Source organism: Clavelina lepadiformis, chromosome 6 (genome assembly GCF_947623445.1).
Source record: "Clavelina lepadiformis chromosome 6, kaClaLepa1.1, whole genome shotgun sequence".
In the NCBI taxonomy this organism is placed as follows: domain Eukaryota; kingdom Metazoa; phylum Chordata; class Ascidiacea; order Aplousobranchia; family Clavelinidae; genus Clavelina; species Clavelina lepadiformis.
In genome coordinates, this window is record NC_135245.1 from 281,011 (window position 1) to 304,567 (window position 23,557).

The 23,557-nt window shown below is 40.3% G+C and overlaps 7 protein-coding genes across 7 annotated transcripts; 4 read left to right on the forward strand and 3 right to left on the reverse strand.

The window, feature by feature from the left end:
• Positions 1–168: 168 nt before the first annotated feature.
• Positions 169–3,166, forward strand: LOC143461939 (homeobox protein PKNOX2-like). Its single transcript, XM_076959891.1, has 11 exons — positions 169–357; positions 465–553; positions 624–795; positions 874–956; positions 1,027–1,132; positions 1,264–1,339; positions 1,615–1,724; positions 1,797–1,952; positions 2,062–2,138; positions 2,198–2,379; positions 2,448–3,166. The coding sequence occupies exons 1-11, from the start codon at positions 319–321 to the stop codon at positions 2,666–2,668; spliced, it is 1,311 nt and encodes a 436-aa protein (XP_076816006.1). The 5' UTR covers positions 169–318; the 3' UTR covers positions 2,669–3,166.
• Positions 3,167–3,929: 763 nt separating this feature from the next.
• LOC143461945 (putative glutathione-specific gamma-glutamylcyclotransferase 2) lies at positions 3,930–4,952 on the forward strand. The gene is made up of 2 exons (XM_076959898.1): positions 3,930–4,297; positions 4,421–4,952. Exons 1-2 carry the CDS (start codon positions 4,163–4,165, stop codon positions 4,808–4,810), a joined length of 525 nt encoding a protein of 174 aa, XP_076816013.1. The 5' UTR covers positions 3,930–4,162; the 3' UTR covers positions 4,811–4,952.
• A 338-nt stretch (positions 4,953–5,290) lies between these two features.
• Positions 5,291–7,876, reverse strand: LOC143461943 (N-alpha-acetyltransferase 80-like). Its single transcript, XM_076959896.1, has 4 exons — positions 6,819–7,876; positions 6,620–6,750; positions 6,327–6,529; positions 5,291–6,146 (listed from the first exon to the last, which is right to left on the reverse strand). Exons 1-4 carry the CDS (start codon positions 6,914–6,916, stop codon positions 5,970–5,972), a joined length of 609 nt encoding a protein of 202 aa, XP_076816011.1. The 5' UTR covers positions 6,917–7,876; the 3' UTR covers positions 5,291–5,969.
• Positions 7,877–8,499: 623 nt separating this feature from the next.
• Positions 8,500–10,236, forward strand: LOC143461944 (putative glutathione-specific gamma-glutamylcyclotransferase 2). Its single transcript, XM_076959897.1, has 2 exons — positions 8,500–8,714; positions 9,639–10,236. The coding sequence occupies exons 1-2, from the start codon at positions 8,580–8,582 to the stop codon at positions 10,032–10,034; spliced, it is 531 nt and encodes a 176-aa protein (XP_076816012.1). The 5' UTR covers positions 8,500–8,579; the 3' UTR covers positions 10,035–10,236.
• Positions 9,231–13,513, reverse strand: LOC143461942 (N-alpha-acetyltransferase 80-like). The gene is made up of 4 exons (XM_076959895.1): positions 12,813–13,513; positions 11,532–11,662; positions 11,261–11,463; positions 9,231–10,601 (listed from the first exon to the last, which is right to left on the reverse strand). Exons 1-4 carry the CDS (start codon positions 12,908–12,910, stop codon positions 10,422–10,424), a joined length of 612 nt encoding a protein of 203 aa, XP_076816010.1. The 5' UTR covers positions 12,911–13,513; the 3' UTR covers positions 9,231–10,421.
• A 263-nt stretch (positions 13,514–13,776) lies between these two features.
• On the forward strand, positions 13,777–16,420 carry LOC143461941 (CAAX prenyl protease 2-like). The gene is made up of 4 exons (XM_076959894.1): positions 13,777–14,032; positions 14,924–15,218; positions 15,317–15,425; positions 16,020–16,420. Exons 1-4 carry the CDS (start codon positions 13,917–13,919, stop codon positions 16,352–16,354), a joined length of 855 nt encoding a protein of 284 aa, XP_076816009.1. The 5' UTR covers positions 13,777–13,916; the 3' UTR covers positions 16,355–16,420.
• On the reverse strand, positions 16,411–20,729 carry LOC143461938 (3-hydroxy-3-methylglutaryl-coenzyme A reductase-like). The gene is made up of 2 exons (XM_076959890.1): positions 17,619–20,729; positions 16,411–17,438 (listed from the first exon to the last, which is right to left on the reverse strand). The coding sequence occupies exons 1-2, from the start codon at positions 19,421–19,423 to the stop codon at positions 16,760–16,762; spliced, it is 2,484 nt and encodes an 827-aa protein (XP_076816005.1). The 5' UTR covers positions 19,424–20,729; the 3' UTR covers positions 16,411–16,759.
• Between the last annotated feature and the right edge of the window lie 2,828 nt (positions 20,730–23,557).

Here is a 23,557-nt window from a genome sequence, read left to right on the forward strand (position 1 = left end):
TTGTGTTTATTGTTTAACTCATATGCCTATACATTTTATATGTGGTTGCATAAAACTATGACAGACATCCAACATATAACTGGCGCATATTTCATTCAATTCACGGAAACTGGCTTCCTGCCCTTCATGTTAATATATTTACAATCGCTTGATTCACTGAGGCTTCCTACACAGAGCATCTGTTCGATGGCCTGCATATTACCACAGTGCACTCTGCTGTATTTCATTATTATGCTTTCTATGCTACAAATAATTACATCATAATTGTTTTCATTTATCTAGAAACAATTAAGAATGTTTGATTAGACACCCCTGATAATGTCTCAGCATCACTACCAAGCTGATGGCCACTCACAGGTGGGAATATTCCGTTCAATTCAGAGCTTTAATTTCAACGCATTCAAGTATTTTTGTGTAGTACTGTGTGTTGTCATGGTGATTTACAGATTTAATTGAAATTTCAGGAAGTTTTAAAGAATTCATCCGAAAATTTGAGCAACTCTTCGCTGGATGAGACGTCACAAGTCGAAGCGGACAAGCAGCTGATTAAAAGGTGAAATTTTGCAGCTGACATCTCGTACAGAGAATCCGCGTGAGTGAGATGATTGAATTGTATTTTGCAGCCATCCGTTGTTTGTTTTGTTGGAGTTGTTGTTTGAGAAATGTGAGCGGGCCACTCGCGGTGAAGAAAGTCCAACGTCGTCGTTGTACGATGAGGACATCCAGGAGTTTGTGAGGCGTCATGAAGCGTCAATGAGCCCGATATTCATCGACAATCCTGAAATTGACAACCTGGTAAGAATTCACGCTCCAAATACATGAGGATGCTCGTGTCACTTGCGACTTGTTGTTGATTTCTGTGTTTTGTTGCAGATGATAAAAGCAATCCAGGTTCTACGAATTCATCTCCTTGAACTTGAAAAAGTTAATGAGCTTTGTAAAGATTTTTGTCAAAGGTAGCTTTTATGTTATTATAGCACTGAAGTTTCTATTTACTCAGCATAGCTGTTGTATATGCTCCTCCAGGTACATCACCTGCTTGAAGGGGAAGATGCACAGCGAGAACCTCCTCAGATCCGACTCCGGCTACTTCTCGGACCCAACCTCTCAGCACAACACTTTACATAATAATGTGAGTTAATAATAGATATAATAATAATTGGCAACTAGCACAGCGTTTTTATTTAGCTGGTTATCACTTCATATGTGCGTGTACTTGGAGACGAAGTTATGTTGCAGTTCCATTACTTTTTAACTTGACAGAATGCAAACCAGTGCTTGGCCAACACTCCTAATGCCAACGTCACTGTCAACCAACAGGGAGAAATCATCATGCAAAGTTGGTGGCATTTGTTTTCACTTTTCCTAGTAAAAGGACATGTTTTTGTTATAGATGATTATGTTGGCACCGGCAAGCAACAAACGTGATAGCCCACACATCAGGGATTTGATGGGTGTATTAATTTTTCTTTTAATTATCATACAGCCTTGCCGGGAGCACAGATGTCACATGTTGCGTGTGAACAGAACTGTGCATGAAAATCTACTTTGATTAAAACACTCACTGTTTGTGTTTGAGTTGCTGGTGGCGCCATAATAGTTGTGTACTCATAGGTGGGATGTATCAGCAGTCAGTGGCACCAGAGGGCCAAATGTCTCATGAAAACAGCATTGATGGTTCAACCCCACTTTCTCAGGTTGGGGTATCTCCCCCTCCTTCCCAGGTAGTTAACATAATCTCCTTGTTGTGCTAGAATGTGCTCACTGTATGATGTGGTACATGTCTCTGGTTTCAGAATGTGCCGGGGATGTCGTCGGGTCATATCTACCACATGCCGCACTCGCAGCTCAATCCTGCCCATGACGACCTCAACAACAGGAAGACAAAACGTGGCATCCTGCCGAAACATGCCACAGAAATCTTAAGATCGTGGTTGTTTTCCCACATCGTGGTGGGTGAGGGGTGGATACTGTTGAATATTTTCGTCGTAGTGCTGATAGCTTGTCATCTTTACTGGTATAAGATGATGTAATAATGCTTCAAACTTTATGACGCTGCAGCATCCCTACCCCACCGAGGATGAGAAGAGAAGCCTCGCCAACCAGACCTGTCTCACCCTGCTGCAAGTCAACAACTGGTACAATTGTTCGTGTCCCGTTCGATGCTGTGCTCGTGTAATAAGCTGTTTATGTGAAGGTTCATCAATGCTCGGAGGAGGATCTTGCAGCCGATGTTGGATGCGAGCAACCACGATGCGGCCGGTGCCTCCACGAACAAGAGCAAGAAGAGCAAGATGCAGGTGAACCGATCCACCGACCGCTTCTGGCCCAACACCATCACATCGGGTGGCGCTAACGGCGCACAACTCAACGATGAAGGTTGGAACTTGCACTTTCCTCAAGAGATCATCTTAGTTTAGTCACGTGATTTTTAAACTTTTGTACAGATATCGTACCAGGCGATGGCGCTCAAGACATTGCCCCTAGCAGAGCATCGTGCGCCCAGGAATCTCATCAAAACTCAATTCCGCAGTTTCCTGAGGGCTACCATGGGAATTCCCCCGATGACATCCACCCCAACTCACCAAATCGATTACATCACTATCCTCCCAATGATGTCACTATGACGTCATGTGCGCCTGTTCCACTAAGTATGGTGAACAATTAGGCGTCAGAGAAAGTTCATTTTTTTATTTTTGAAATATTTTTTACAAATCATTGAAATTTGGTGCAAAAGTATGAAGGAATTTTTTTGGGTTCTCTTGAGATTTCAGACGTGACAACGGCGATTGTTGCGCTGTTGTTTTACCTTGTATGATGTCTATAGTGTACAATTCTCTCTATTCTGCACTTAACTCAGTGGTGCCACCTAAATACCATGGTGCTTAGTTGTGTTTTGAACTTTTTGTTATCTTTCCATTTCTCTGCAAATTTAAATCGATTTTGTGGAACTTCTTGTCTCTTTTATGACGTCATAATGAGAAATTGACCTCGTATGCTTCAAAGTTAACGCACAAGGTCAAGTCCATCAACACATGTCAATACCGTTCAAACTACCAAGTTCAAAGAAGTCACGTGCTTGTCACGCTTCACAGAGCACAAATATTTCTCGATCTTATTTTTTCGATTTCTGTCAACTCTGAATAAATTTTCTCTTTAAAAACAATTTCTTGTTTGGGAGAGACTGACGTCACGTAGGTTATTATGAAGTCAACAGTCACAAAGAAGCATGAATGGACACGATGTCACTGACCGCAGGAATGGCGCCATCTTCAACACAGGCAAATCGCTTCACCTCCGCAGACAAAGAAAATCCTGCATTTTATGACGTTACACACCCTAAAACTAGCCAATCAGCATCACTCGATTACGTAAGTGCAATTAGACGTGTTTGGTCATCACTAGGGCAACCAGTATGGTTTGCCAGTTTTACCAGTTTGGTTGCCCTAGTCATCACATTCGTGGAAAGCATGTTGAGTAATCACGTGACGCTACTTACCAAAAACATTCTCCAGTACAGTATTGGAAAATATTTTTCAATGAACGCATATTTCCAACATGTTACGCAGACAAACGTCACAGAGCCTCTCAAGAATGATCAACCATAATCGCCGTCGTCACCTTTAAACAAACACAACATAATACTTAACGTACTTGTTCCCAACCGCCATAGTTGGCTTATAATGATAAACCATTCGTCGCCATTTCCCTTTGTGACGTAGCGGCCAGCTGATGCAACAATTTATCAGGAACCATCGCGCTACTCGCTGTAGCGATTCCAACGACTGATCGAAACTTTTTCTGATGAAATCGATTCTCATTCGCTGCGGCGCTTTATAAGAAGCAGAACAAAGAAAATCACTCAGAGTTGATAGTGACTGCCTAGGCTGTTGTGAGGTTTAAATGTTGTCAGGCGTAGTAAGTAACTAGTAACGTCATAAAGCGCTTTGTGTTCTCATGAATCGTAACAAGTTGCTGATGGGACTAATTTTAGTTGTTTTTTATTGCAGGTGGAGAAACAAAACCAGCCATGAATTAAGCTGCAATTGCATAGCTGCGTGCCCGTGTCTGCACTGGCTCACCGAGCCCTCTGCGCTGTCTCTTACCAAGATCAGCCCTACTGCTGCTGCTGAGCACTAGTGTCAATTAAACTTGGAGAAATATGTGGGTGTTTGGCTATGGCTCCCTCATGTGGAAGACGGGCTTTCCCGTCGAGGAAGAGGTCATAGGTTACGTGCCGGGGTTCAAACGAAGATTTTGGCAACTCAACACCTACCACAGGGGAGCCCCCGAAAAGGTGAGATCACGTGCTCGCAAACTTACAACAAAGTTTTAAATTGTGTGGCTTAAATTTGTGAACTTGGCCTATGATGTCATAATGCATCGTTTAATACCGAATAACCGAATATTCTTTTCGCAGCCTGGTCGTTGCGCTACGATCGTCCAAGACCCCAAGCACAGAGTTTGGGGAGTCGCCTACAAAATACCTCGAGACAAAATTGAACAAGTCAAAGAAAATCTCGACGCAAGAGAAAAAGGTTACAAGAAAATTCAAGTCAATTTTTATCCCAGAGACAATCCGGAAATGTCGATCGTTATTACCTTGTACGTCGTCATCCCAGACAGTCCTTACTATGGCCCGGGGGATGAGAATGAAATTGCCCAAATCATCTACTCAGCTCAAGGCAAATGTGGGAAAAATATTGAGTATCTGCTCAACACCGCCGAGTACGTGCGCAGGCACATTCCTGAGGATGACGACGGACACCTGTTCCTACTGGAGAACCTCGTCAAGCAAGCTGGCCTCTGATGACGTCACAAACAGGGTGAACGACTCAATTCGATGTAAAAAGAGAGATCGCCAAAATAGTAATTATTTTTTACCAATTTGTCGGAATTCGTGTTGTAAATGACGCACAAGCGCAGTAATAAAAGAATTTAAGATCACGTGATCTTCGTTCTGCGCAATTTATGTCAAACAGTACCATTATGACGTAGATATAAATTTTGCAAGTCAGTGTTATATTGAAATCGGAGCAAGTCATGCCAAATTAATCAGAGCATTTGATTGTGACGTCAGGGCTAAACCAAGTGTCTACTATGACGTTTGAATAAAACAATGATGAAAGCGTTAAAGAATTAGGATTAACAATTGCAACGATTTATGACGCATATGAGTCATGGAATCATTTTTATGAAAACTAAATGGTCGTGGGGTCGTTCATATTCTGTGTTCATTCTAATTTGCTGCAAAAGACCAAAAGTTGTCAAGAAATAAAAGTGCGCACGGTTTCAGCAAAAAAGCTTTTATTTTACTGCAACGTGACCTCACTGCAGGTCACAGGATTTTTCAACCAATGGCAACTTGTCATGTCGCAGTTGGAGGAGTTTCACTTCCAGGTGACGTCGGAACAGAAGTCGACAGACCGAGTTCACGTCGTAAAACAGTTGTGATGGCTGAGTGCATTTGGCTGTGGTGGAGCAAACAGTTAGAAAAATTTGGAACAATTTCTTGGAGTTTCAACTCTGGTCTGGTTTCAACTTTCTTTGCTTCCCTCTGTGAAGCTCGATATTTCTTTATCATGAATGCTGACAATTTTTGACTATTATTAAATTGTTACGAGTTACGTAAGTTATTTTATGAGATACAAACACAGTTTATCAAGTTAGTTTCAAAAACTCACCATAAACTCAATGAAAAAAGCTTTGGTTGACCGCCAGTAACTGGCCCAACTATAGTCAGAAAATATTTCTCTAGTAATTATATTTTATTCCCGATCTAGACACGAGGTGGCAGCAGATGTAAGGCCGTGAGTTATCACAATATCTTTACCTGGTGGAATTCATGTAAATTATCTTTCAAGATCACTAAAGGGCGGAGGCATAATCTGAGGGCGGCAGCCGCTTTAATAAATTCCATTTTTCTTGTCCGAGGATTCTTCTTGCATCCTTCTGGATTCATGGATGACTCAAATCTCTTTCCTCAGCCAGCACGTTTTCGAGATCTCGTCATTGGATGAAACTTGATGACTTTTAATCAATGGAGGTGGAGGAGGAATGATGTGGATTTTACTTTCATCTTCTGCTCTTGGCATCTTCTCATCAACTTCATTTGTGGATGTTGCGTGATTTACCGACTTCTGCAGCTGTAATGTTTGTATTAGAAAGTATACGACACTACAGTAAAGTTTTTTGAAATACAAAATCTATGAAACAACCCAAGACGTTTAAAACATATTCTTCGCATAACATCGTTATATTTCGATTCACGTTTAATCTCTACAAACAATGCTGTCAAGTTCCAGAGCCAGAGTTATGAGACCCACCATTTCAAACTTGCTTTCAAGTGCATTTGACGAGCATTGTTGCACCGGGCTTGTCTCATAGAAACCACATTTCTTGTAAAATAATTTCTTGTTTTCTGAGGACAAGCACAGAGACGTGAATCCCCTCTTCTTGGCATATTCCTCTGTGAGATGGAGCAGTTTCCTCCCAAGACCTTCTCCTCTTCGGTTGGGATCAATTATGACTGAAAGCAAGATGATGTCGATGAGAAATCAACATCGGAATCGAGTTATAAAAAGCTTCATGTCAGCTTGCATCTTCATCATCTCCTCACCTGCTTTCAAACGTAAGCATTTCTCATCTCCGACCACTTGAGATAGCTCCACGTGACCGATGAATTCTTCTCCATCGAGCATCAGCAGGTTGCATGGGAAGTGATCGTTCGACCTTCCCACCTTTTTTAACCTGAAAGGTGGACAGCGTGATGACGTCAAAATTTAGCTTTAACCGACCCAGTGCAAGTCTATTATCACCTCTCGTCATAACTCCTCCTCCAATAAGAGTTGAGCAGGACGCAGCATTGATGAAGAAGATCAACCCGATCATGCAGAGCCTCAAAGTGGATCGACATCAGCTCGACCAAGTAAATGTGCTCAGCTGTTGGCTGACTGTCTAATGCACGAGTCTAAGCTGCAACCATGAGACTGGTGAATCGAACGATACCACACAGGCGTTGAAATCAAACGGACGGAATTACCATTTCCTTCCTTGTCATTTTGTAAACTGGCGTTTATTTGAGATGTTCGTCATTTCGCGATGTTTTATAATGGAGAGGAGATTATCATTAAGCCTTGTGTAATGAAGCTCTAGGTATGAGCCGGAACATAAAACGTCATTTCCAGCATTCAGCCACCTCTTTTAAGCTTTTGTTTCCGGCAGAGTACCAGTAGCAGTGCCTTGAGGTAATTGTGAGTGAGGTAAGTGCCAATTGTGCGTGCAATTATGTAAAAAGAGATGAAATTGACTCTAATATTTTAAAATTTTTTATCTCCCGCCATGTCAGGTGCAAACAATGACGGCATTATTGACGAAACAATCATGAAGTCATAGCACGGTAGAGATGGGCCGATACGACGGCGAACATTAACATCGGTCGCCCGCATACAACATTGCCTATGAATACTGAAGATGTCAACGACTTTGGAAAGCGATAACAATCTTAGTCTGGTCGCTTTGCTAAAGTATACGTTCCATACAGACAACTTCTCTTACATTAAAGTCATTCATCTATGCAAGAAGTTTGGGCTCTTGACTGCGTTATAACCCCCCCTACAGTATATTCATATTTCTTTGAAACAAAACGAACTATATCGGTTGCGTCATCTTAAAAGCATAAAGTCTGCTGGTAGAATATTGAAAAAGTTTTATGGTTTGGCACTGATAGGAAAAAATTTGGGATTCGTTAATGTCGACCTTCTATAGAGTCGTGTTCCATGAAATTGCCGAATAAGTCGGTTTTATATTGCTGCCTGGGCACGTGACATATAGAAGTTTAGTCATCGTCGGTCAACTACAACGTGGTAACTTTAACAACAAAGAATTCTTCGTTGTGGTCCACGTCAGTTACAAAACAGTAAACAAAAGCTTCTTTACGTATATTGCTGTATAGTCTATTACGTTATAATGCAAAAGGAAATATTCAATTTCTTCAAAATAGTCATTTATACGCATTTGCATTACGTTGCAAATACTTCCGGTATGTTCGCTGTTTTTCAATGGTTTGCAAAGCTGCCATCACACAGCTAGGTTTAATATAGGTTGTAGTCATTCACTTGTTTTTGTCGTCTTATTGTTCACTTTTATCTGATTTAATAAACATTACAAGGCTTGGCAGCAAGTATTTTCAGAAAATAAGAATTGTCTTGTTAAAACAAAATTTTGAATTGAAATCTATAAGATTTTTAATTGGGGAGATACCGTCTGCACGTAAGGGAATTACCCGTGTGATAATTAATTGTTGGGTTTCACGCGAATGAGACAAAAAATGGCTTATTATTTTAAACACAAAAAGGACTCTGAAATAAATATAAATAATTAACGCCAAAAACAAGCGCGTCAGGATGACACGTATGTTGACACCTTCCGGCATTGTTCTGTGAATCGTGACATGACTCAGCATAAGCGAGGAAGTGTCACAGCAATCATTTTATTAACTAGCTGATCGGGTTTAGGCTCACCTGATTTCTGGCAACTTATTCGCGACGGCAAAGCTTTAGTTACAACTGCATTGACAAATGTGGGTTTTCGGTTACGGTTCATTGACGTGGAAGGTCGATTTCCCGTTCGAAGAAAGCCTTGTCGGTTACATCAAAGGCTACAAGCGAAGATTCTGGCAGCTCAGCACAGACCACAGAGGTCTCCCCGGGAAGGTGAGAAAAACTTAATTATGACGTGATACTACAAATCGAAAACAATTAACAAATATCCTTCAAGGCGCAATGTCTGAATGCGGAGGACAAACAAATAATATTTTAGTTTTTAGAGATTTAAATTCTCGGAAAAACGTGCAACGACCGAGCGTGTGTGGATCTTGCATGACAAAAGGGGTTACCTAAAATTTTGCCCAAACCTGATCTTAGGTTGAGGGCGGAGTCTTTTAATGCGCGTGGAATTACTAAAGGTCACAGTATTCTGGTGATCTTCTAGGCATAAAGAATTGTCTCTTAGTGCAGTGGTCGCTTTGCTGTGAAATTACTGGAATGACTAATTTTAGATTTCACTTCCAGTCAATAAATCACCATCAATGCACCCAGCATATTTTAACCAGATATTTTCATGCTCAAAATCTTTTGAAAACCAGTTCAACACAATGAGTTGTAACTACTGGATAGTTGGCACGAAAAAAATTATTTGAGACTTTGGCAACCGATCATTGGCTGTGTTGCTCAGATGGGTGTTCTTTGTTTATTATGTGGAAGGCTGCCATAACATCTTCCAACAAGAAAAGAACGAAATAGTGATAAAAATGTTTTCTAACAAGTGACTTAGGACTTTAACAAACGATGCCTAAAAACTTGACCAATTCGTGGCATTCCACTCAAGAAAGAATTTATCAATGGGACTGGACTCAATATGTGCAGTTTTGACTCAAGTAATTAAGCCAGAATAAAAAATTTGTGGCTGTCAACAGTAATGGCTTCTGTTGAAAACGACAACCGCCAACAAAGTATTTAGGCATTTCACGTATTTGGAATACCAATAGCTGTATCTTTAAAGCGATTAATGGACAGAATTATCTCATGAGAAAATAGGAGTGTTATTAATAACTGATTTTGCAAATTAATCTTTCACAGCCAGGGAGAGTGGCGACGTTGGTTCCAGCTGAAAGTGAAGAAGTTTGGGGAGTTGCTTACAGAATTGCCCAATCCGATGCTAGCCATGTGAGAGATCATCTCGAGTATCGAGAGAAAGAGGGATACAGTGCAGTTGAAGTCGTCTTCCACCCGAGGGAGAAAAAGAAAAGTTCATTTGCACTGATGCTTTATATTGGCGCGGCAGAAAACCCTTTCTACAAGCCGGCCGCTGATGATGAAATTGCCGAGGTTATTTATAAGTCGACTGGCCTAAGTGGAAAAAATTCCGACTATCTGTTTAATTTGGCTGAGTATGTGAGGAGGAATATTCCAGAAGACAAAGACAAACATTTGTTCAAATTGGAGAAACTTGTGAAGAGGATGGTGTGTTTTTGAGGTTTCACTTGAGAAGAAAATACAACCATGGCCTGAATTGATTGCATGCACCAATATATACAAATTGTTCCACTTTTAACATTTTGTGCTGTGAAACATCTTTATGCATTTGGGAGCAGCTTTATTTTATACTGTGAATATAAGTATGTATGATGTCTATCATGAAACTCAAATAATAAAGCAACTGTTGGTTGAAATATGACCTTGTGTGGGTGCACGTCTTCATATTAAGGATAAATCCTGGCATGGTGCCAACTCAGAGATGATTCCTCAGCACTGGTAACCAGGTCAACGAGGTCGTGTGCTTCCTCGCTTGCTATTTCTAATCCAGCGATACAAGAAGAAAGTTGCCTGGTGGAGTTTGTGGAAATTATCCTGCAAGATGATTCAAATCTCTTTCCTCAGCCAGCACTTCTTCGAGATCTCGTCATTGGATGAAACTTGATAATGACTTTTAATCAATGGAGGTGGAGGAGGAATGATGTGGACTTTACTTTCATCTTCTGCTCCTGGCATCTTCTCATCAACTTCATTTGTGGATGTTGCGTGATCTGCCGACTTCTGCAGCTGTAATGTTCGCAACAAGAATAAAATATCAAACTATAGGATAGTTAAAGTGCAAATGACAATTAATAAATACATTGAAGCAGATTACACTGAACAAATCCACCTTGGTCTGAGCTAATTACTGATTTAACATTTATACATTTAGTGAACCTATACAGCTTAAACCGGTGGGAAAACACAACCCTGGCTGGTAGAAGCACCATCAATTATTTATTCACACCGAAAAACCTTTCTACGATGACCATCAATTTGGCACAATACAAATCATATCAAATTATTCATATGTTTAAATGTTGTTCTGTTAAGGCTGCATTGACCTAAGAACTTGGAACATTTAACACTGAACGAGAGAAAAATTGAGATAAGCTGCACACAAAATGACAGGTTTGAAAACGGCCACTAATGTCAGAATAAGGTTTTGTTTGTTTATGAAAACAGTACACCTAGAATTAAAAATGGATTTGTAATGGGGAGTCAGGATTTATTAACCAAGAATTTTATGTTTTAAAATCAAAAAAATCCTTAAATTGGATTTAACAGAGGAACAGATTTGTTATCTATGGATTTATTGAGGGGCTTCTGTGGTAATAAGATAAAGATCACATTTAATCTCTACAAACAAAACTGTGAAGTTCCAAAGCCAGAGTTATGAGACCCACCATTTCAAACTTGCTTTGAAGTGCATTTGACGAGCATTGTTGCACCGGGCTTGTCTCATAGAAACCACATTTCTTGTAAAATAATTCTTTGCTTTCTGAGGACAAGCACAGATACGTGAATCCCCTCTTCTTGGCATATTCCTCTGTGAGATGGAGCAGTTTCCTCCCAAGACCTTCTCCTCTTCGATTGGGATCAATTATGACTGAAAGCAAGATGATGTCGATGAGAAATGATGTGATGATGATGCGTATAGGGGGCCAACTTGCATACCTGACGTTAAAAGCAAACTTTTCTCCTCGCTGACAATTCGAGATAGTCGTGCATGACCGATCAACATTTCTTCATCGAGCATCAGCAAACTGCATGGAAATTCATGATTCGACTTTTCCAAAAATCTTGACCTGTGTAGGCCAAATATTATGTAAGTTTATTGAATGTCCGGAAGCAAAGAATTTTGTAATATTTTGTCGCTATGCTTGGTTCTGCACTAATCTGGACAATGGTCTAACTATACTACAGCTATCTTACGCAGATGTCTAAGGGTCTACGGCACCTATGGGCTCATGACAAATAACACATCGGGCCTTTTAGTTGCGTAAAGATTACAAAAGAACAACCAATGTGCACTATTAACTTTGCAGTAAAGCGTAAAAATAACGACGTTGATTTCAAAACGTCGATGAGGTCATAACGTCGATGATTTCACATTGAAGAATAAAATAAAAATCTCCCTCCAGGGGCCCATGGGTTCCTTGTTATGCTCCTGGGTACAGGCTTGGGCTTTAATATTTTTCCATGCATTGGAACAGAACTGAGCTGTCATACAAAAAGCCTTTCAAAATTTCAAAATATTTTGCCAAGAATTTTCATTCTGAGATTTTCTATTTGACCATTGAGTTTCTGTCTGCATCCACAGCTCAAGCAGAGCATTTTAACCATTTTAAAGATAGTATTAATTACAACAACCTACTTCAAATGCAATATTTTTTCATAATGACATTTTACAATGGGGGTTTAATTGAGCGAATCTGTAAGCATTTAGCATTACAGTATCCGTTAAAATATTTTTGCGGTTGCTTTCCTTCAATGGCAATTCTACTAAATGCTTGTTACATCACTATGGTCTAGATTCAATCATTTCAAAAAATTAACTTGCTTAGCCGAGTCGGTCAGCATTGCAGCTGCAACTTAGAAGCAGCATTTTAGTCTGCCCAAAATATTACATATTTTGAACTAAAAATTGAGGTAATACTCATGTGACTAAATTAACTTGCAACTTTTAGCATTATGTCAAAAAGAAAACGTGAGTTTACGAATGATCTACATAATGATCGTGTTATCATTGTGTATTTCCATATTTGAAAGTATTGTCTACAAACAATAAAAATAAGTTAAATTGAATATGTGTCCCGGTTTTGCATTTCTAAAATATGGCAGGCCTAAAGTTAGTCTATAACAAGTCTGCAAACAGAATTCAGACTGCAGAACTGCTACATTTATAAGTACAGAGTGCACCGAATATGTTTCGATTCAAGTTTAGCATCCCCTTACCTCACACCATGGCTTCTCTTCCACTCAGTGTTGAGCAAGTCACAACATTTATCAAGAAGGTCGACTCGTTCATGGAGAGCTACACAGCGGAACGTCATCAGCTTTCTCAACGTACTTACTTCGCATAATAATTACAGAGCACGCCAAAGTGACAAGGACATCAAACCAGCCCAATATACACATCGACCTAATGCATACCGGAATATGCCAGCCCACTGTTATAATGCTAGAACTTTTCACTCCTGATCTTAGACCGACTAAACCAGGGGTGGGCACGATCCGGCCCGCGACGGGATTTTGAGCGGCCCGCAGACAGTTTCCGGTCTTACATGATAATGTGGCCTGCGGCCACATTCTGCCGCAATCCCTCTATTGCGACACTGAATAAGTCCAAGTTTGCCAACCTGAGAAAGATGGCCATGAATCTACTTGTTCTGTTCGGGTCTACATACATTTATGAGCAAACATTTTCGACCATGAACATTAATAAGACAAAGCTGCGTTCCAATCTATTCAGCAATCCGGCCCGCCGACCGAAGAAGTTGCCCGCCCCTGGACTAAACCATCGATTTGATGAACCTTGACAGCTGAACGTTTCGACAACGATGTTGTGTTGTTCATTTTTTGCCATTAACCTTGCAGAGAGAAAAATATGACAGTAGCAGTAAAAGCATAATAGGGACAAAAAAGAAGGTTCATTGCTCACAAGCAAATAATGAACGGAAAAGAATTGGAGATACCCCAAAGACTTAAAACATGCAAAAAGAAAATAACATGGCTGTGATCTAACCAAGGGCGTGTAACGATAAAGGTTGACATGGCAAGCAGTATGTGTAATAAACTAGAAAATTGTATTATTTTAACAGACTTATCTTAGGGGTTGTTATTGTGACTTTTTTCAAGCTCTGAAATTATGCATACAGTTTTTGTTAGAATCAACAATTCAAGAACTTAGCCATTCATTCGAAGAAATATGATATTTAATTGTATCGACCGTTGTGAAGCGTAACAAGGTAGCTCTAGGTTCAGAATGATGCTCCGGGCGGTGTCGTGGTCGTGGTACTCAGTGGCAGATGAACTCGGAACTATAAGTTCGTCATAAAGATGTTTGTCGAAGTTTGCTATGATCACATATCAAAAGTTGGAGCAATACTTTCGTGCCTGGCCTTTGCGATCTTGTACGTTGGGAGCCTATACATTAAGTCGCAGCGATTGCCGAGGTATTGTAAGTCCTTCATAAGATGAATACGGTGGCTACGACAGGTTATTCAATTGACTATCGCCTTTTAAAGGGGTCTCTTTTTTCTTTTGCACTACTATATCAGGACCAAGTATTGAGGAATTATTACGTCGTAACTCCATACGATTCCGGAATGCAAAAGTACAAGAGACCCCTTTTTACGTATTAAAGGTTTGTGTGTTTCCGCTATTCCGCGTTATTTGTTTTCCTGTTTGCAAAGAACAGAAAAAATTTCGAATTTTTGATGTAATTTGCATCATTATAATTACTTTTTTCGATTCAACCTGAATCAGTTACGTTCCAGACTGCAGACTATGGCAAGAGCACACCTGAGATTTGTATCCCAAAACAGCACCAATTTTAGCTCCAATTTGACCTGCAAAATTTGTGTTTAAAACCGATATTTCTAAAAAATGAAAAAAAACCATAGGACAAGACATTGTTATTTTCCCCGATTTCTAACGTTAAAGTCTGCATTGCACTGGCTGCAAAAATGCAGGGCACCCTTGGGCCACGAGTCGCAGTGCACATTTGCTGCTTCCTTGCAAACCAGAATTTTGCCTCTGCACAGCCGAAATGTTGAGGAAAAATGCCATACTCTGCAGTCTGGGCTACGTTGATGTTGCGAACTTTGGGTTTGACAACCGAGCTAACCTTCCATCTTGCACGTTTTAAGCTTCCAGACCTTGCCATTTTCGTGTTGTTTTGTTATAACAAGGTTAGCACCATGTTTTTGCTCCCCACAGTCGACGGCGAAACATAAAATAAAAATAGACAAACAAGAGCCTCCTTACCAACAACTGTGTAAATTGTTCAGTCTTCATCCTTTTCTAACCGGCATTATTTAATGAATTTATCTGATATTTTGAAGAGATCATCCGAAGACGATTAAGGAGAGAATTCTTCGTGTGAGTCTCGCATCAGCACTTGCCTGTGTCATTCTTTTTTTCTCGAGTTCAAATTCAACATCTCAATGTCAAAGTGCAACTTTCCTTGAATGGATCGGAATTCGCTTCGAAGGATTAATCCCAGCAGTTTTTCTTCCTTCATTTTTAATTATTATTTTGTTCCTTGGTCCTGTTGTCATGCTCCTCATTGATCACGGCATGAAAAGTTTGTTCAGTAGCCAGATGTCGGACATCACCATTTGGAGGAACTACTTTGTGGTGAGTGGTGACTTACTCATAAAAATATTGCCAGGACAGTGATTTTAAAATAATATTCAAAAACGTCCATGCACCGGACTCACTCACATTCATTCCAGGCTCCGTTATCAGAGGAACTGGTCTTTCGTGGATGTATGCTGCCTCTCTTGGTGCCAGCATTTGGGAAATTTACCTCAATTTTGCTTGCTCCGTGGTTCTTTGGTCTAGGTGAGTGGATTTAATTTGTACTTGAGTGTACATAAATTAATTCAGTAGATCCACTATCCAGCTGCTTATTGCATCCAATTTACTTTGGAAGGAAATTTTTATATAGAAAATATCTGCTTAGTAAAATACAACCCTGTCTTGTTGTTAAAAGTTGTCTTGTGAACAGTCAATTAATCCCATCTTGTTTATGCTTGTCCATAGCTCTCAGCAATTTAAAAATGTTTTGGATTGTATGGAAATGGTAACAAAGCCTCATTAAATAATCGCATTGTTGCATGTGTCGGTCTATGATATGATATGATATGTCTATGATATATCCTTGTTTGTCCAATTTGCACTTCGGTGCATAAATGGAGCTGTACTAATGTTATTTTAATTTTGACTGAAATTTTATCGTATTTCGTTTCGCTGGTTTGTAAATCTGCAGCTTATTACATCAAATATTGGCCGGGTTTAAAGTGGGTGCAGTATGCAGGTTGTTCTGTTCTTTATTGATAATAATCTTTCAAGACATGTGTTTTGGTCTTGATGAAACTAGTAGAGCTTGTCTGTGGACAGAAATGGATGAATGTTTATTTTGTGTTTATGTTCCAGCTCACATACACCACGCAAGCGAGCAGTACAAGACGGGGAGTTACCCACTTTCCACCATTGTGGCTTCCACTCTTTTCCAGGCATCTTACACGACCATATTTGGAATTTTGTCCTCTTATATATTTCTACGAACCGGTCACCTGATCAGTGCCTTCATCTCGCATGCTCTTTGCAATATGATGGGATTCCCTGAGTTTGAGCATGCACTTACTCATAGACACAACATTATTATTTCGTTAAACTTTGTGCTTGGCCTTGCCTCATTTATTATCATCCTTGGCCCGCTAACTAAGCCATCGATCTACGGCAACACCTTATATGGTGATGAATTTTGATTTACTTTTCATTTTTTAAGTCAGATGCAGTACATGCGATACATAAAGAACATATACTTTGTAAAATTGTGGAATTTATTCTTTGTAAAACACTCTGCTTTGGAAGCAAAGAAATAGAAATAGGACAACCAAGCAATTGAAGAGTAAGAAATTTACTTAACATGTTAAGCAACAAAAAGGGAAAGGCCAATACAACTGTAAAGATATTGAGTATAATGTAAGTAGAGCTTTGGTTGTGCTAGGATGTGTCTGTGCACTTATTCACTCACCATGCGCACTAAGTTCATCGTATGAATCATAGTATTGCAAGTACACTGTGTATGCACAATGACAAACATAACACGATGATCACATTAATATATATTTTAGGAGAAATCTGGCATTTTAAGAAAACAGTAAGTTAGTTTATAGAATACTGTGGTCAGTGTCTGGTTTTGTTCCCTTCGGCAATCGATTGTGCTTCATGTGACTTTGCACAAGGTCACCTGAGTTTAATGCAGCTAGCAACGACAATTCACCAGCGAGCACAGTTGCGCAGATGATTTTGGCAAGTTGTGTTGAGTTGGCGCCGGGTTTGTCGGAGGCGCTTGCCCCTGCGATGCCGAGCAGTCCAAGACAGGCTCGCTGTGGGTCAAGGGTTGATCCGCCACCTACAGTAGCGACCTCTAGTGATGGCATGGTGCACGTCACCAGCAGTGAAGGGTCATTCATCTCACCGTCATCGCCATCTTGTGATCTGCTCAGCTCAAGATTAGTCAAACAGTTGCTGCTCACGACATTCTGCGCCGGATCCTGCCCGGTAGCAATGAACATCGCCGTCACAATGTTGGCTGCATGCGCATTGAACCCCCCGATGCTCCCAGACATTGCTGAGCCAATGAGGTTCTTGCAGTGACTAAGACGAACCAATCCTGCAGCATCGGTCTTCAGAACTTTCTTAACCACTTTGGCTGGCAACACTGCTTCACATACCACAGATTTTCCCCTACCCTCAATCCAATTAATGGCAGATGGCTTCTTATCAGTGCAAAAATTTCCACTTAAACTAATTACTTCCATATCTGTGAAGGTCTGCTGCAGCCACCTGAAACAGAACATGGTGCAATGTTGGCCGCAGATTAATATGTCAGAATGTAAACATTATAATAGTTATACAATGGATGCGGTTTTCAGGTTCAAATTATGTTAATATACTTCGGATATTAACTGAATTTTGATTCATTACGGTTGGTAATAGAAAAGTTATCAAGAAATTGTAAACTACCTCAAAGCATTTTCTGCTCCTTTAGAAACCATGTTCATTCCCATCGCATCTCCAGTGGTGGCGACAAATCTGACAAAGAGCAATCTCCCAGACACAACTGGGCTGATGGACTTCAACTTCCCAAACCTGCTTGTTTCATCAAACTTTTCCTTCACCAGGTTGAAGTTGTAGAAATCCTGGAGCCAATCAGACATCTCGCAGCATCTCTCAGTCGATGGAAAAGCAACCACTGGTGCCCGGGACATCCCATCTCGATACACATGACCTTTAACCCCACCGGAGAGATATAGAGCCTTCAACCCACGATTTGTGCTCGCCAACAATGTCCCTTCTGTTGTTGCCATGGGGACACGGTATTCCTTCCCATTCAACAAAAGTGGGCCTACCACGCCCACCGGGACGGGAATATACCCGACCGTGTTCTCACAACAAGCTTTAGTTGCGTTGGTGAAATCATATCCTATATGTGGTATACGCTGGAGGGCTTCTCTGCGTTTTACATCTCTCATCTTTTTACTAAATATTTCCCTCCGCAACAGAACTGCACGGTTCGCATCCCGAAGTTCACTTTCAAGCTTATAAAGAGCGAGTTTGTTTTTTTCGACTAAAGAAATAATTTCCCTGTTCGTCAACAAATCAGAACCAACTTTCAAGAGTCGCAAGCAATCTTCGAATGATCGCGGTAACAGACTCGAACACGACTGTTCATCAGAAAGAGACTCTATTTTCTCTTCACTGTGGGACAACTTTGACTCTATGTCAGGACAAGAAGCCTTAGAGTCCATGCAAGTGTCAGAGTGTCTTCTTAACCTGCTCACGATTTCGTATCCGTCGTCCAGCAGGTATTTGCTCACAAGAATAAGAATCAAGATGAGCGTAAAAAACTGTTCCGGGTTCAAGCTGAGCAACGAGTCGAAACTATTTTGCAAACTCCCGGAAGTTTCTTTAACGTTGGAAGTGAGTCGACTGTACTTGACTACCTGTAGAGTTAGCAGGCCAGCACACAGGATGAGTTTGACATGGTTTGGTAAAATAGAAACATGTCTATGCTTTTCATTTTGAAGAATTTTTTTAAACCTGACATCGTGCCACGAAGGGACCAAAGTGACGTCAGTTGGTGTTTTGTTAATCAGCGTCAACAGAACCGACAAGCACGCCGGCACAAATGTGGTGAATACAATGTAATTGATTATGACAGACAAACAGGCAAAGCAAGTTAGTTGCTGTATTTGATGGATTTGGACAAAAGCTCCGATGTTGACGAGAACAAGAATCTCGATCAATGTGTCGAGCGTGGCCATAGGGCTGAGAGCGGACATCGCCTCGGCAATGTATTCGTGCAGCAAATCAATGGACTTCATACTAAGGCAGTGTTGTGTCACAATAACCATACGTGACACGTCAATGAGCAACAAAAAGACTGGTAAAGCGTTGCTCACGATAACCAAGTCTTTACGAAGAAAATGGAGAATGGCGATGCTGAACGTCATGACAGCGAAGACAGTGTAAGAACAAATAATTGCAACAATTATCACTGACCCAATCCTCCATAGTTTTTTCAGTTGCATGTAGACGTACAAGATCGTTCCACATCGCAGCAGCGTAAGGAGAACTATATCACTGCTAATCTCGCTTTCAGAAGATGACTTGCTTACGCAATTTGTGGCCCAATGGCACAGCTCATATGGGCTGCTCACATTTAATGTTATCGCTGCCACCACCATTGTCACAAAACAAACAAGAACTTCAAGTGCGTATCTTGCACAAAAATGCCCATAGAATTCGAACAGGTTTAAACGCATCATATTACTACAAACTAAGTATCTAATGCAAAGCAAGAAATTATAAATAGTTAATAACCTGCAAGTGGAAATACATGCAAAAAGTCACTTGAAGCTTAATCACTGTACACAAAGCAAGCCACGTGGAAAATGTGGCATACCCACCCAGGCTGCAGAGTTTGGCATAGGCTCACTCAATACTGCTTTTCACGAGCTTCAGTGCCTCATGTAAGGTGCATTATTTTGCACTTAATGAGTTGGACAGGACTTTGTCCACTCGATTTGCAATTGACTTAAAGATTGAATGAGTCAAACTGTGTATTTGCGTCAGAGCATTTTGCCCCATTTGTCACTTTTGGTGTTGACTCATGGTTCACCCAAGATCTTGCTGAAAACAGCCATACTCTGCTGTCTGGACAACCACTAGACCTGTTGTCACACATCTATAAACAAAGCGGGTTTGATTATATGAAAACCAATTGATAATAAACAATAAAGTTTCCACACAATGCACACTGTGACATCCCAGATTGGAAAGTTTGCCAAGTGTGCAAGGGATAAAAATTAATTACACATATAATGAATGTTTCATCTTGATTGCGCGGGGGATTTCTCAGCCCAAAACACTTTCCAATCTTGGTTAGCAAAATGTTGGGTTTGATATCAGAACCAGGTATTGAGGAATTATCACATCGTAGCTCTTTCTCATTCATCAGACTGTATATTGTACTCGATGATGATGAGAAATTACGCAAGCAGTGAAGCAAATACAAGTGTTTGCATGATGGCGTGCATTAAAACCTTAATTATTTAGGCTATTTGTTATAAAATGGAGTTCAAACAAAACTAACTTTATTGCGTTTGTTTATTATAAATGTCTGAGGTAAAATTTTCCAAAACTTCAACTTTAATCGCAACTTCGCAATCGCATGTCAAAAAACATTTGTTATTTCTAACCCAGTTGTATGGCTACAGTAAACAAACACGAGTATATGCTTCAGTCGCTTTTGCTGCATGAAGTGCTGTCAGGCGGTAGGTTAGTATGTCGTAGTTAGTTTTCCCTATCATTCTATATATCTGCTCAAACCGTCAAATACTGCGAGTTTTTAGACCTCAGCTACTCAAATTTTGACGTTTTCTGGTTGTGCACCCGTGTACGGGACCTGACCCTTAAATAGCTTGGCTCACTGTTAGGCGGTTACATCAGTAAGGGTGGGATCAGATAGGCAAAGCAACTACAAACTAGGCCTATAACCTCGTAGCAGCGACGTAACCACGCTGAATAAGTATAAAGAATTTCCCCACTCACTATTTGCGGAACCTTGAAATAGCGAAGTGAAACCCCAAGAAAAAATTTTCTCACGGGATGACGTAAATTCTAATTCCGACCTTCAAAGTCGTAACCCATTATGACGAAAGAATTTCCAAAAAAATCTATAGACATCTAAAGCGAGAGTGCGCTAAATATTTTTTAATTTACTGAAAAAAGGTTATTTAGAAAATGATATGTATCTTAGAAAGCATATCATAATTATTGCAATGCATGTTTATGCGGCTTAAAAGTAAGTATCTGAGTCCAATTAATAAATATAAGAATGCGAAGGCGTGTTCTTTCCAGTGCACACTGGGGCACTTCGAACCCTTAGCCGTTAAACATAGTCATGCAATAAAAAAACATCTTGCGTGTATTGTACAACGAGTATAATATTGACGTATTACGCGTATTATTATAAACACAAATCTCACCTAATATACCCGAAATTTCACTGCTGTTAGCTTATCAGAAAGCTAAAGTAATGCCAATTGTAGTTTAGAGACGAAGTTTACTATAAGCAACTACTTGTGATAAACATCAGTGGTCAAATCGTTTTCGTTGCTGCTTTACGACTGCGCTTATACAAAAATTCGAAAATTTCTTTTCAATATGCAGAGTTGACATTTTTATTGAAGTGGTTATTAAGTTATTTCAATCACCAGCAGGGGGCACGAAATCAATGCATTGAAAGGTGCGCGAAAGGAAAAAAGAACGAAGAGCCCTGGTGCATAGAACAGTGTAATTAGGCCCAAAGTTTCATTTGGATCCTAAAGTTGGAGTTCGTTTTTCAAGAGCAACGATATTATGACGTAACATAACTACTCAAAGCACAAGTCTCGTAACATTTGCAACAATGTCGTAATTCTTTGACGTTGTTAGATACGTGAGTTACATTTTTGATGACGTTGTTTGATACGTAATTATATTGACCCATATATTTATTGAGTCATGTGATCAATTGGGCAAATTAGAAGCGCTTATTTAAATTGCGGGCCACTTTTTTATTTAACGACACGTCACAATGGAAACAATTCTCAGCAATGTTGTTTAACTCCGGTCTTTATGACGATGCACTTTGCATCTGGGTTCAAAGGTTACGCAAATCAAACCATTAGTAAATGAGGAGTGAAAGCCACATTGTTCCTTTGTCATCGTCACAAACGACAATGTTGTTTGCTTAGTCATCAATAACATTATAGTGATTGAATAACTGCTGTGTAATGAAATCACACACAATTGATAGATGATGTTTGAAGTTGGCGGAAGTAATTCCATTCTAGAAATGGGGGGTGGTATTTCGAACACACCTCGTGAGGATGAATGTGCTCGCGAGGGACGCTTTTGCTCGTTAATTCCTTCCGAGGTATTCCCAACTGCTTCTCGGGAGAAAATGGGGTTCGGCAGCAGTAACATCTACTAGTTCTTCAGACCACACTTAAGCACATTGCGAGGACAAAGACTGCCAACTCTGATTTGTGGAAACGAAACCGTTGGAAAACGGAGAAAAACGTTGAAAACATAAAAGAAAGGACTCAATGACGTTTTTATCTGAGGCTGACATAATCGCAGAATATCGGCTCAGTCAGGATGTCAGGAGGCCCAACTGCTGGATGAAGACTTAAAGCAGAAATGCTTTGTATGAGTTTCTACGCCTTCAACTATAGCTTCCATCTCTTCATCACGACGATTTGCAGCACGTTTCCTAACAACTTTATGAAAACGCTCAGTGTTTGCGACACTAGATGGCGCCACAACACATCTTAGCCCAGACCTTTCCTACATGACGTTTTCATGTTTTCGTCAAAAACACGTTAAACTCAATCGAGAAAAATTACACAGAAATAAAGTGTTTGAAAATTTATCACAGATTTTCTATCAGCCGTTTTATTTTTTGTTGCTGAATATGACGCAAGCCAGCATCAGGCGCACCGACCTACGTCATCTAAGCGCGATTCTATTTGGTTTCTTCAACCGATTGTAAAGTGGAACGAAACAGCCATCGCCCATCAACGTCTTAAAATGGGTGGTTACTATTTTAAATCCTGGAAAATATTTTCGTTCTTCAAATAAGAGCTGTTCGTTGTCAAGAGGCCTCTTGACTTGTAACTCTCAAGAACAAAGAATCGTCAAAGTTGGCCGAAGAGATCGCTTCGAGTTTGAAGCAGATCTTGTTGCGGAAGTATTTGTGAGATATTTTCACGTCACACACCCTATGTATGACGTGAAAACGTTATCATGTAGAAGGATTGTTAATCACAATGTTTAAGTATATTGGACCCTGGACATATTGTACTTGGATAGATTAACGTTCATTGGCCAGTCTACGTCAGCAACCGCGAACAACTTGTCAGTTATCGAAGTTTCTCGATATAAAAGACTTCCTCCCAATATTGACACAGCATAATTCCATTGATTGTGAGGTAATAAAGCAAAATGAGGCGCATCGATCATAAAATTAAGTTTCTTTCGACAATGTGTTATTGTTAATCCGATTCAATTGTCACGTCACAATGCAAAGGGTTTGTTATTATAAGACTGATGACCGAGATGTGAGGGAAGGTCGTTCGAGAATTTCTGTTTGTACAAGTTCGCAAAATGCCTTTACGACGTTTCAATTGAAATCGCGTGTGATGTAATAAAGAGCACTTTATGATGTCATTGTCAGAGCGAACTAGGAGTTGTCAGTGTAACGCAACTTCAAGGTCAAAGGCAAGTTAATGCTGAATGGCGTCACGTCCGTAGTTGTTTGATCCAGGGCACCTAGCAGGGCAGACATAAGCCGCTATCCTGTTCCTAATCAACCCAGGTGACGCTAGGGCATCATCAAGGTCCTTGCAAGGATA

Coding starts and splice junctions, on each gene's coding strand:
- LOC143461941 (XM_076959894.1), top strand. CDS start 13,917: ATGTTTGTCGAAGTTTGCTATGATCACATATCAAAAGTTGGAGCAATA. Junction 14,033..14,923: donor AAGTCGCAGCGATTGCCGAG/GTATTGTAAGTC, acceptor GATATTTTGAAG/AGATCATCCGAAGACGATTA. Junction 15,219..15,316: donor TTTGGAGGAACTACTTTGTG/GTGAGTGGTGAC, acceptor CATTCATTCCAG/GCTCCGTTATCAGAGGAACT.
- LOC143461942 (XM_076959895.1), bottom strand. CDS start 12,910: ATGACGTTCCGCTGTGTAGCTCTCCATGAACGAGTCGACCTTCTTGAT. Junction 11,464..11,531: donor AAGTTTGCTTTTAACGTCAG/GTATGCAAGTTG, acceptor TCTTGCTTTCAG/TCATAATTGATCCCAATCGA. Junction 10,602..11,260: donor TTCAAAGCAAGTTTGAAATG/GTGGGTCTCATA, acceptor CGAACATTACAG/CTGCAGAAGTCGGCAGATCA.
- LOC143461938 (XM_076959890.1), bottom strand. CDS start 19,423: ATGATGCGTTTAAACCTGTTCGAATTCTATGGGCATTTTTGTGCAAGA. Junction 17,439..17,618: donor GGAGCAGAAAATGCTTTGAG/GTAGTTTACAAT, acceptor GTTCTGTTTCAG/GTGGCTGCAGCAGACCTTCA.
- LOC143461943 (XM_076959896.1), bottom strand. CDS start 6,916: ATGTCGATCCACTTTGAGGCTCTGCATGATCGGGTTGATCTTCTTCAT. Junction 6,530..6,619: donor ATGCTTACGTTTGAAAGCAG/GTGAGGAGATGA, acceptor TCTTGCTTTCAG/TCATAATTGATCCCAACCGA. Junction 6,147..6,326: donor TTGAAAGCAAGTTTGAAATG/GTGGGTCTCATA, acceptor CAAACATTACAG/CTGCAGAAGTCGGTAAATCA.
- LOC143461939 (XM_076959891.1), top strand. CDS start 319: ATGTCTCAGCATCACTACCAAGCTGATGGCCACTCACAG. Junction 1,953..2,061: donor GGTTGTTTTCCCACATCGTG/GTGGGTGAGGGG, acceptor ATGACGCTGCAG/CATCCCTACCCCACCGAGGA. Junction 2,380..2,447: donor CGCACAACTCAACGATGAAG/GTTGGAACTTGC, acceptor ACTTTTGTACAG/ATATCGTACCAGGCGATGGC.
- LOC143461944 (XM_076959897.1), top strand. CDS start 8,580: ATGTGGGTTTTCGGTTACGGTTCATTGACGTGGAAGGTCGATTTCCCG. Junction 8,715..9,638: donor ACAGAGGTCTCCCCGGGAAG/GTGAGAAAAACT, acceptor AATCTTTCACAG/CCAGGGAGAGTGGCGACGTT.
- LOC143461945 (XM_076959898.1), top strand. CDS start 4,163: ATGTGGGTGTTTGGCTATGGCTCCCTCATGTGGAAGACGGGCTTTCCC. Junction 4,298..4,420: donor ACAGGGGAGCCCCCGAAAAG/GTGAGATCACGT, acceptor TTCTTTTCGCAG/CCTGGTCGTTGCGCTACGAT.